This window comes from Emys orbicularis, chromosome 1, assembly GCF_028017835.1.
Source record: "Emys orbicularis isolate rEmyOrb1 chromosome 1, rEmyOrb1.hap1, whole genome shotgun sequence".
Taxonomy (NCBI): domain Eukaryota; kingdom Metazoa; phylum Chordata; order Testudines; family Emydidae; genus Emys; species Emys orbicularis.
Genome location: NC_088683.1, coordinates 329875472 through 329887671, shown reverse-complemented (window position 1 = coordinate 329887671; position 12200 = coordinate 329875472). Strand labels below are relative to the sequence as shown.

The 12200-nt window shown below is 40.4% G+C and overlaps 1 protein-coding gene across 2 annotated transcripts in view; it reads left to right on the top strand.

The window, feature by feature from the left end:
- ZMYM2 (zinc finger MYM-type containing 2) overlaps nucleotides 1-9767 on the top strand; it is a 185168-nt gene extending 175401 nt beyond the window's left edge. For both annotated transcript variants that reach the window (XM_065420814.1, XM_065420807.1), the window contains 4 exons: nucleotides 3121-3235; nucleotides 5287-5538; nucleotides 5902-6022; nucleotides 9547-9767. In XM_065420814.1, the coding sequence (XP_065276886.1) occupies nucleotides 3121-3235; nucleotides 5287-5538; nucleotides 5902-6022; nucleotides 9547-9739 (681 nt within the window). In that variant the 3' untranslated portion in view covers nucleotides 9740-9767. The remainder of the gene's footprint in view (nucleotides 1-3120; nucleotides 3236-5286; nucleotides 5539-5901; nucleotides 6023-9546) is intronic.
- The last annotated feature ends 2433 nt before the right edge of the window (nucleotides 9768-12200 follow it).

Sequence of the window (12200 nt, the reverse complement as noted above, 5' to 3'; positions counted from 1 at the left end):
GGACCCGGGCAGAGTGAGTGCCACTGAAAATCAGCTCGTGTGCCGCCTTTGGCACCTGTGCCATAGGTTGCCTATCCCTGGTCTAGATCCACCCTCTTTGGAACCCCCTTTCAGGTAGTTGAAAGCAGCTATCAAATCCCCTCTCATTCTTCTCTTCTGCAGACTAAATAATCTCAGTTCCCTCAACCTCTCCTCATAAGTCATGTGCTCCAGCCCCCTAATCATTTTTGTTGCCCACCGCTAAACTCTTTCCAATTTTTCCACATCCTTCTAGTAGTGTGGGGCCCAAAACTGGACACAGTACTCCAGATGAGGCCTCACCAATGCCGAATAGAGGGGAATGATCACATTCCTCAATCTGCTGGCAATGCCCCTACTTATACAGCCCAAAATGCCGTTAGCCTTCTTGGCAACAAGGGCACACTGTCGATTCATATCCAGCTTCTCATCCACTGTAACCCCTGGGTCCTTTTCTGCAGAACTGCTGCCTAGCCACTCGGTCCCTAGTCTGTAGCAGTGCATGGGATTCTTCCGTCCTAAGTACAGGACTCTGCACTTGTCCTTGTTGAACCTCATCAGATTTCTTTTGGCCCAATCCTCTAATTTGTCTAGGTCCCTCTGTATCCTATCCCTACCCTCCAGCGTGTCTACCACTCCTCCCAGTTTAGTGTCATCTGCAAACTTGCTGAGAGTGCAATCCACGCCATCCTCCAGATCATTATTGAAGATATTGAACAAAACCCGCCCCAGGACCGACCCTTGGGACACTCCGCTTGATACCGGCTGCCAACTAGACATGGAGCCATTGATCACTACCCGTTGAGCCCGACAATCTAGCCAGCTTTCTCTCCATCTTATAGTCCATTCATCCAGCCCATATTTCCTTAACTTGCTGGTAAGAATACTGTGAGAGACTGTATCAAAAGCTTTGCTAAAGTCAAGGAATAACACGTCCACTGCTTTTCCCTGATCCACAGAGCCAGTTATCTCCTCATAGAAGGCAATTAGGTTAGTCAGGCATGATTTGCCCTTGGTGAATCCATGCTGACTGTTCCTGATCACTTTCCTCTCCTCTAAGTGCTTCAAAATTGATTCCTTGAGGACCTGCTCCATGATTTTTCCAGGGACTGAGATGAGGCTGACTGGCCTGTAGTTCCCCGGATCCTCCTTCCCTTTTTTAAAGATGGGCACTACATTAGCCTTTTTCCAGTCATCCGGGATCTCCCCCGATCGCCATGAGTCAATGGCTCTACAATCACATCTGCAACTCCTTTAGCACCCTCAGATGCAGTGCATCCGGCCCCATGGACTTGTGCTCGTCCAGCTTTTCTAAATAGTCCTGAACCACTTCTTTCTCCAGAGAGGGCTGGTCACCTCCTTCCCATACTGTGCTGCCCAGTGCAGTAGTCTGGGAGCTGACCTTGTTCGTGAAGACAGAGGCAAAAAAAGCATTGAGTACATTAGCTTTTTCCACATCCTCCCCCATTCAATAAGGGGCCCACACTTTCCTTGATCACCTTCTTGCTGCTAACATTCCTGTAGAAACCCTTCTTCTTACTCTTATCATTCCTTGCTAGCTGCAACTCCAAGTGTGATTTGGCCTTCCTGATTTCACTCCTGCATGCCTGAGCAATATTTTTATACTCCTCCCTGGTCATTTGTACTATCTTCCACTTCTTGGAAGCTTCTTCTTTGTGTTTAAGATCAGCAAGGATTTCACTGTTAAGCCAAGCTGGTCACCTGTCATATTTACTGTTCTTTCTACACATCGGGATGGTTTGTTCCTGCAACCTCAATAAGGATTCTTTAAAATACAGCCAGCTCTCCTGGACTCCTTTCCCCCTCATGTTATTCTCCCAGGGGATTCTGCCCATCAGTTCCCTGAGGGAGTCAAAGTCTGCTTTTCTGAAGTCCAGGGTCCTTATTCTGCTGCTCTCCTTTCTTCCTTGTGTCAGGATCCTGAACTTGACCACCTCATGGTCACTGCCTCCCAGGTTCCCATCCACTTTTGCTTCCCCTACTAATTCTTCCCTGTTTGTGAGCAACAGGTCAAGAAGAGCTCTGCCCCCAGTTGGTTCCTCCAGCACTTGCACCTGGAAATTGTCCCCTACACTTTCCAAAAACTTCCTGGATTGTCTGTGCACTGCTGTATTACTCTCCCAACAGATATTGGGATGATTGAAGTCCCCCATGAGAACCAGGGCCTGTGATCTAGTAACTTCTGTTAATTGCTTGAAGAAACCCTTGTACACCTTATCTCCCTGGTCTGGTGGTCTATAGCAGACTCCCACCACGACATCACTCTTGTTGCTCACACTTCTAAACTTAATCCAGAGAGACTCAGGTTTTTCTGCAGTTTCATACTGGAGCTCTGAGCAGTCATACTGCTGTCTTACGTACAATGCAACTCCTCCACCTTTTCTGCCCTGCCTATCCTTCCTGAACAGTTTATATCCATCCATGACAGTACTCCAGTCATGTGATTTATCCCACCAAGCCTCTGTTATTCCAATCACATCATAATTCCTTGACTGTGCTAGGACTTACAGTTCTCCCTGCTTGTTTCCAAGGCTTTCTTGTAATGCCTGGCTAACAAGCATTTCTTGTAATGCTGCATATCATTTTCTTGTAATGCTGCATATCATTACCATGAGTAAATATTTTTCTTTGCTCTGTATTAGAAGTAAAGGTAATTCTGTCATTTGTATTGTTGTCAATAATCACACTTTGCATTTAAAATGTAGTCCTGCTAAAAATGTATCTACTCTGAAGACCTAGTTGGAAATGAAAAATAAGTGTTGGTGCCATAACTAAATACTTTGTTTTTTAGAGATTCTTTAAAAAAAATCCTTTTCATTGATGTGAATTAGGCTTCTAATTAAACCAATATTTTTATCTTTAATATTTTCTCCAATACTTTTCTCTTTAATTTTGTTGTACCCAATATTAGATGTTATGTGACTTAAATGCTACACTACTTTGTTTTACAGCCAGCCTACAACTGCTAAACTATTAGAAAATTTCATTGTTTTGTGAGAAGAAATGCTGGCTCATAACATACGTTGTTTTGTCACTAATTCTCCCAACACAGTAAATATTCTTTGTTTTTCTTGTTTTTAGTATTTGTATGGAAGCAATCGAAAAGACAATATATTTATTAATCCAAGCTACGAGACATTTGAGCAGGAATTAAATAAAATCCTTAAAAGTTGGCAACCAAGCATACTTCCAGATGGTAATTTTCTTTTTTGTCATGTACAATCTTCTGTTAACAGTTCTGTACTCTTAAGCATGCAGATATACACAAACAAATATTTTGTGCCTTGTGATGGTGATTGATAACATTAAAACAAATAAATAAAACGGTAGGTGTCATTCACCTTGCCTACCTGGCCCCTGCTACCCACCCCCCCAGTCATTGCAGGGGACGAGGCCAGCCTACTGAGCAGAGCTCTGCAAAGAAGATGTAGCAGCACTAAGACAACTTAGGAAGTGGCAGGGAAAGGTGAACCTGTATCCCTTCACTCCTGTAAGACATCTGGTACAGTTTAGGGGAGGAACACCCGCACTAGCCATGCACACCCAACAGAGGAGCGACCAGAAGGTCTAGGCGGCATCACTTGTGCTGCCTCCTCTCTGCCCAAAGGTATCCGGGTCCTTTTCAGAATATAGGGGGTGAAACAAACCCCATCGTTCCCCACCCCAGGAATGGGAGAGGTAGCTCTTGGGGGATGTGAAGGAGCATTTGTGGTCATCACTCCCCCTTTGAAGCTGGAGCAGCCCTGAGAATAAGAGGAGAAACAACCCACCTCTGAAAAAAGATGGGAGAGAGTTTGGTATGTGTGAAGAGCATTGTAGGGTGCTCAGTGGGGCTGCGAAGTTAGGCACTTTGGTTACTGTGATGCACCTAACCCCATAACCTCTCAGTCTCAGCAGGAGTGGGCAGATCTCCTGTGGTGAGTCTCGGAGGGTGTGGGGGGGAAATATGAGGTAGGAGAGGAACTCCTTTCTAGTCTCCTCTGCCCTCTCACCCAGTATATCAGAGTGCTGCCAGGAGAGACAAGCTCAGTGGTCCAGCTAACAGCATCACTCAGGCTAGGTCTACACTACAGCGGGGGGTCGACCTAAGATACGCAACTTCAGCTACGTGAATAGCGTAGCTGAAGTGGCGTATTTTAGGTCGACTTACCTGGCTGTGAGGACGGCGGCAAGTCGACCGCTGCCGCGCCGCCGTCGACTCCGCTACCGCCTCTTGCCGCGGTGGATTTCCGGAGTCGATGGTAGAGCCATCAGGGATCGATTTTATCGCGTCTTCACTAGACGCGATAAGTCGATCCCCGATAGACCGATTGCTACCCGCCGATCCGGCGGGTAGTGAAGACGTGCCCTCAGGGAGCTGAGCACACAAGACCAGTTTCTGTAATTCTTGTGTTCCCTGCTGTACTCCACACTCCCACAGCACTCTTCCCCATCTCTCTTTGAAGCTGGCTGTTTATAGTCTTATTTTCAAGGTTGCCCCTGCTTCCAGTTGGATGGGGGCAGTCACAATTTTTCCTTCCCAGACCTCCCCAACTGTCCCCCATTTCTGGAGTATAGGGTTGTTTCTCTCCCTATCTCTCTTTTTGGGGAATAGAGGAAGGGGTAAAAGTGCTATTTCCCAGCCCCTCTCCTTTCTTCCCTCTTGAGATTGTGGGCTGTCAAGTCGCACTAGAATTTTTCTACCGCAAACCCGTGAGAAGGAGGCAGGTGCACTTTTCTTTTCTCCCTTTCCTCCAGTGATCTTAGGTCTGCTGTAGCCTCTTTAGGTAGCAACTGCTGCCCTAGCTGACTTCTCCACCTAAAGTGATACAGGAGTCTTTTCTGGATGAGACTTCTAGCTGCGATCAGAAAATTGAGAGAGTCAGTCAGGGGCCCTTACATGTGCCAAAAAACTCAAAAACCCAACCCAAAACCAGAGTTTTTTTATGAAAGGACCCAAGGTTGGTCACTTTCTCTGACCTTCACTTTATTATGAAGTGGCATCAGTTATGAGAGTGACAATTTAAGAATCCTGTTGAAATAGTTCAACAAAAAAAGTGTTGCTTGTGTGTCTTGCTTATGTGGAAATTGCCGTTTTCTCTTCCTGAATCAGTGGGTTTCAATTTCTCCTCTTAGGGATGTGGGCAGTTTTCCATTGAATATTGAACATTTTGTTTGATTTTTGCCGTTGATAGAAGTTGCTGATTCTTTTAAATGTGGGTTGTTTGCCTCGTATTTTCTCTAATACATTTTTTCCCCCCCCGGAAGGGTCAATATTCTCTCGAGTTGAAGAAGATTATCTTTGGAGGATAAAACAGCTAGGATCACACTCTCCATTTGCTCTTCTGAATACACTGTTCTACTTTAACACTAAGTATTTTGGCCTGAAAACAGTGGAGCAGCACTTAAGACTTTCCTTTGGCACCGTTTTTAGACAGTGGAAAAAAAATCCTCGAACAATGGACAGCAAAGCTTGTCTTCGATATCAAGTTTCTTCCCTATGTGGCGCGGATAGTGAAGGTATTATTATCGGTTTCAAAATAAGTATTACAGAGGCATCCAAAGTTTGCCCAACTGATGGCCACTTTGGCACCTTGCCAGGAGCCTGAGGACTGTATCTCATTTGCATAAAACTGAGCAGCTTGTAGCTACTGGATCTTTAATATGAATGTGTGGTCTGCAGCGACTACAAGGTCCCTGCATTAAATGTTCCATCTTGATCCAAGTAGCCTCCATGTCAAATGTTGGAACCTTGTCTATGGGCTGCATCTCCAGTATTCTGGGTTGTACTTTTGTTCACCCTAATCTATTATGTTAAATATAAAAATGAAATTACCTAATGTTTTCAAGTTTGGGCTTAGGTGGGTTTTTTCCTTTTTAAAGATAAAATTACTACTGGAAAAAGGAAACATGAAGATGATGAGCCAGTGTTTGAACAAATTGAAAACACATCAAATCCTGCTAGATGTCCCGTGAAAATGTTTGAGTGCTATCTATCTAAGAGGTAAGTGTTTCATGGACTAGTATACATATGTTTTTTAGAATTGTGAGGGTGCAGAAGGAGAGACTATTGTGGTGCAATGTGAAATAAAGTTTACACAAATAAAGTGAATGTAGTGCTTGGGGAAAGAGGCAGATTGAAAGCACTGAAATTTGCAGCACAAACTTCCCCCTTCTGCTCTGCAGAAAGACACTCCATCTAGGGGTGAGAGTATGGTTTGGTTTCTATATCTATTAAATCATGAGAATCTCAGACTTGCCAACAGGAGACCCAGTTGATTCATATATTGATGATGTGTCTTGTGGTGTGCATATCTGTTCACTAATTGGACTGCAAAACAGTCTTATTTCATATAGGCCTTCGGGAAGTCACGTGATGGCAACAACTTTCAGTTACTACTGATTTCTGGATTTGGTAACCTAGGCCTATAAAGCTCCATTATCTTTTGATTCCCTTTGTTTAGATGTTAAATAAGAATGTGAATGATGTAAAAGAAAACCACAAGGTATTTAAACTTGGAGAGATTCAAATGCTCAACACCAAGTTAGTGCCTTTTATTTGTGGTGATATGTTGTTATTCCAAGCAAATATTCTCTATTTTTGTTGAAGACAAGTATTTTAAGTTTTTTCTGTTACTGATTGAAAGACTCTCAAACAGCTGTAATTCTTCTCTTATTGGACTCCAGATGCATACTAATATTCTTTTGGTTTCTTCAGAATGAAATAAATATTAGTTTGAGCAAACATGATCATGTTATGTCTTCCCCTGCATTCTTTATATTGCTTGTAAATTGATGAATTGGTGTTAAGGGCCCAATTCTGTAATTCTCAAGTCAGGCAAAAATCCCACTGAAAATAAGTTGCACATTAGTTACAATTTAATGAAAAGTTCTATTATGCAGGTAAATATTATGGAGTAATTTTTAAAAAAAAATTCTAGAGTTTATTCTCATTTGAAGACTGCTGCTTATATGGTAGATTTCAAGTTCAGATTGTTTTGTTGTTGCCCAGGCAGAATACATGCTTCGAATTTTTTCACAATGAGAAAGAGTAATTTTTTTCACTAGCCCATGACTTAGAAATGGATGAATGGTTTTTCAAAAAACTATTTAATAATAATAATTATTATTAATAATAATAAAAAAGCTTCAGGCAGACAAAACTTAGAAAATTTCATTTCAAAAGTTGAATGTTTTGGAAATGTATATGTGGTAGAAAACTGAAGAACTTAAAATGGGAAACATTTTACAACTTTTAAATAATCTGAGAAGTTCCATAGAAATTTCACAAAGTATAATATAAAGCCCAAAATGTTTTAGCAAACTGCACTTTATCCCTAAAAAGTGAAGATATAATTTGAATGTATGGCAGAAACAAAGTCCAAGTATAGAATTTTACCTCTTTGGTTTCTCACTGTGGTTTTCAGTGTTCTATTAAATATTTGAAAACCAGTTCCCATTAAATAGTCCTTGCCGTACTAAAATATGTTTGCTTAGACACTAGAATCACACACCTTGGGAAGATTGTATGTAATAGCACATTGTAGAGGTAGATTTTTGTTAAATACTGCTATGTAGCCAGTAGATGGAATATACAAAACACTTTCAAGAAACTTAATTGAAAATAGTGAAAGGAGAGCGAAAAGCAAACAATTTTAGAAGCTTTCAAAATAGCTCTTCTGTTCCTAATAATGTCACAATTGTAAAGTACAATATCTTAACATAGCTCTTGGTCATTTTCCCTACTGCAATTGCAGGCTGTCTCTTCTGGTCTTGTTTGCTGCCACACCTTGTTAATACCCTGACCCAATGGAGGAGAGGTTTCCTGCACAGTTGAAGTTATTTTGTAAAATACCTCTTTAAAACAACATTTAATTAAAACTGTTCTCTCAATTTTCAAGTAATGGTCCCTATATTCTGTAAGTGGGTTTTGAAACTGGTACTTGAGAATCAGCTGACAACCTGCAGCTGAAATTTTAAAGGGACACCCCTCACTTTCAGCAAACAGGTCTGATTGTTGAGAATCAGTTGAGAATATTAAAATGTTTAAATATAATATTTCAAATCTAAACAACTTCCAACAATGATGTCTGTTTCTATCAAAGTAGGAAAGTAGCTGCTCTTGCAGCTGAGTGAGGCTATGTCTACACTACCGTGGTAAGTCGACCTACGCTACGTACCTTAGGTCGAGTTACTGCGGGGTCTACTCAACAAGAGAAACTCGACTGGAGAGCGATCTGCTGTCGATTTGACAGGTCTTTACTAGACCCGCTAAATCAACCGCCCGTGGATAAATCTCAGAGCGTCGATCCCGGCTGTAGTGTAGGCCTGCCCTGTCTGCAATCTGCAAGTGCCAGTCCGAAAAAGCCAGCTAAATACTTTGAGCCAAAAAGCATGTCCCAGTACTATTGGCTCTTAAAATCTGTAATATTTAAGGGGAAGGAGAATAATTTAAAAATATAATCATAAACTAGATGGGCAGCTTTGTGTTGAGAATTTCCTTAAGAATCCTCTCCACTGTCTAAGAATGCTGAGATGCATCTGAGCCACAATAGCACCAAGTTCACCAGATTTGCATGGCTCAGTAGGAAACTGCAAAGCAGCTTCATAGGAGAAACAAGAGGAACCATATAATGGGGACTCAGGAGCTAAGGCAGCAAGATAGTAAGGCCTATTCCCAACAACCAAACCTTGGAGAGAAAAGGCAGGAAAAAGGTTTTTGAGTTTCTCTCTTAAGACCGGCCATACTGGGTCACACCAAAGGTCCATCTAGCCCAGTATCCTGGCCAATCCCAGGTGCCCCAGAGGGAATGAACAGAACAGGTAATCATCAAGTGATCCATTCCAGGTCACCCATTCCCAGCTTCTGGCAAACAGAACCTAGGGACACCATCCCTACCCATCCTGGCGAATAGCCATTGATGGACCAATCCTCCATGAATTTATCTAGTTCTTTTTGAACCCTGTTATAGTCTTGGCCTTCACAGCATCTTCTGGCAGAGAGTTCCACAGGTTGACTGTGCGTCAACCTTTTTTCAATTTTAAGGAAATATATAATACTCCTCTACCTCGATATAACGCTGTCCTCGGGAGCCAAAAAATCTTACCGCGTTATAGGTGAAACCGCGTTATATCGAACTTGCTTTGATCCGCCGGAGTGCGCAGCCCTGCCCCCCCCATCTCTCCCCCCCCCCCCCCCCGGAGCACTGCTTTACCGCGTTATATCAGAATTCGTGTTATATTGGGTCGCATTATATTGGGGTAGAGGTGTAGTTTTTAGTTTATAGAGAGCTACAGCACCTTAGATGGAAAAGCAACCTCAGCTGGACAAGAATGCTTGAAGCCATTTATGCCACCATAAGGTCCCATTTTCAAACCAGAAGGCAGTATTTTTCCACATTAATCCTCAACTCCTAATATGTATATGCACAATTATAGTTGTACACACAGGATGTTAAAAATCAAAACCTGTGTAGATTTGTCATGTGAAACTTTGACTCTTCTGACCATTTTTTTTTTTCCTTTTAGCCCACAGAATCTTAATCAGAGAATGGATGTGTTCTATTTACAACCGGAATGCTCTGTTTCCTCAGATAGCCCTGTCTGGTATACTTCCACTTCACTGGACCGCAACACTTTGGAACACATGCTCGTACGGGTTCTTTTAGTAAAAGATATTTATGATAAAGACAATTATGAACTGGATGAAGATATAGATTAAAACAAACTTCCAAAAGCTGTCAGGAAAAACAAAACAGCATTAGATAGTCATGCTGCTAGACCTTTATTATGGAAACCATTTCAAGTTTACTCTTCGTTTTATGAGTTTTGTAGCAGTGTACCCTGACCTGGGTATTACCATGTAAATAATCCGTGAGTGAAAGTTGCCATTATCCTCTTACGTAGTGGTTTTAGGATACTTAACAAACACATTCAAATTCTTTTTTATTATTATTATTTATTTGATTAGGTATGTTTGTAACTTTTTACATTGCGAAATATGAATGAGAGTGTGCCATGTGTAATTTTTTTTCTTGTAGTAAGAAGCATCCATATTGCACAACTCTACTGTTGCAAGCTTCCTTGAAAGGAGGCTCTTTTACTGGGTTCTTCAACCAGATGGTTGTGTATGGGTAGCACTACTAAAGTTTAGAACTTGCTGTGTCTTTCAGAATTTTTAAATAAATTGTAAACTAATAGGTTTTTTACTTTTTAGTTACTGAAGCCTTATAAGGTTATGTAGAGAGATTCCATCTTATGTACCAAAAATAGACAAAAGAGAATGCTGTCAATATTGGTGTACTGTAATGTGAATCTATACTGGTGAAAACAACTTTTTTGTTGCCCTTATTAAAACCTTAGTGTCCTTTCCTTATTTGTGACTCTCTGAATTGCCCCTTCAAATAAAATATATATTCAAAATGAGTGTAAGCGTAAGGCATGTGATCATCTAGACATCTATTATGTAAAAATGTCTGATGGCAATGCTATAATTTTCTTTTCCATTTTTATTTTGCCAAACATAAATGCTGGTACCCCATATTTCTGTACATCAGCCCTTCATAGCCTTAGCAAAAGGGACTTTAATGCAGTATTACAAAAAGTAATACAGTATACTACATTTTTAAACTTTCTTCATTTGTCATTGCTATGCTGTACTTAAATACAACTAACATTTGATTATGGGTTGTGAGAGTTCTTTTAACTAATGTCTCCATTAAAAAAACAGAAGATGCATGAAGTGGCAGAAAGTCAAAAGATAATTTTTAAAAAATCTGCTGTCCTTTGTTCTTTGTCTGTTCAATATATTTATTTTGCATAAGGAATCTGATTTCCAGATGTATATGTTCAGCCTCTAAAGTTTTGTTTGTTCCCTGCTCTTGTTTGACTAATGCAGGCAATATGGTGGTTTGTGCAATGATATTTCCTGTAGTACTCAAGAAATCATAGTACAGCATTCTACTATAAAGTAGGTAATTGGTATGGTATTCCTAATGATTTAAGAATCTATTGATAACTATCAATTATTACTGAGATGAAAGAAAGAAAATTGTTTTTATATATCTTATCGCCATGAGATTCATTTCCTGCAAAGATGCATGACTTTTTCATTTTCCTTATTATAGAAGAATGGACATAGGGATGCTTACTTCTACAAAGAAATAAAGCTGCTAGCGCTTTGTTTTGATAAAGAAATTTATTTAAATTTCTGCTACTCTCTTCTGACCATGAGTATTTATTAACTTTAGATATACTACTAATAGAAAAGCAGATGAATATACACTTTTTTAATTTCTTTATTTTGATTGGCTGAATTGGCACCAGGTCCCCCAAAATGATTACAGTTGTTCCATTGCCTGGAAAATCAGGCAACGTTTCACAGCACTAGTCAATAAATTATCTAACAGGGATCGGCAATCTTTCAGAATGGTGTGCCAAGTCTTCATTTATTCACTCTAATTTAAGGTTTCGCGTGCCAGTAATACATTTTAACGTTTTTAGAAGGTCTCTTTTTAGAAGTCTATAATATATAACAAAACTATTGTTGTATGTAAAGTAAATAAAGTTTTTAAAATGCTTAAGAAGCTTTTTTTAAAATTAAATTAAAACGCAGAGCCCCCCCCCGGACCGGTGGCCAGGACCTGGGCAGTGTGCCACTGAAAATCAGCTCGCATGTCGCCTTCGGCACACATGCCATAGGTTGCCTACCCCGATCTAACATATAATGCTCAGTAATCTGTTGACTGTTGCTGTGAAATGTTTCCTGATTTTCCAGGCAATGGTGCAACTTCAGTAACTAAAACGTTACTTAATGCCTGTTTTTTCAAGCAACAGCAGTATAAAATACTCATGAGATAGAAAAGTTACTCGATTGTAAAATAAATTTCAAGCACTATAATCACAATTTTAATATTTCTATGTTTTGGGAACTAAGTTTCCAATTCTGTGAAGTACTTAAGAACAAACTTAGTGAATAGTCCCATTTTGTTCAGTGGGACTACAATATTACTAACCTGCTTAAAATTAAACATTTGCTTGAAACCTCAGGTCAGCAAAGCACTTAAGTATATGCTTAACTTTGAGAGATAAATTTAAACTATAAATGTTTAACTCGTTACATATATGCTTAAGTGCTTTTGCTAAAAGCAGTAAGAGACCCAATTTCAGGAGGGTCCATAAGC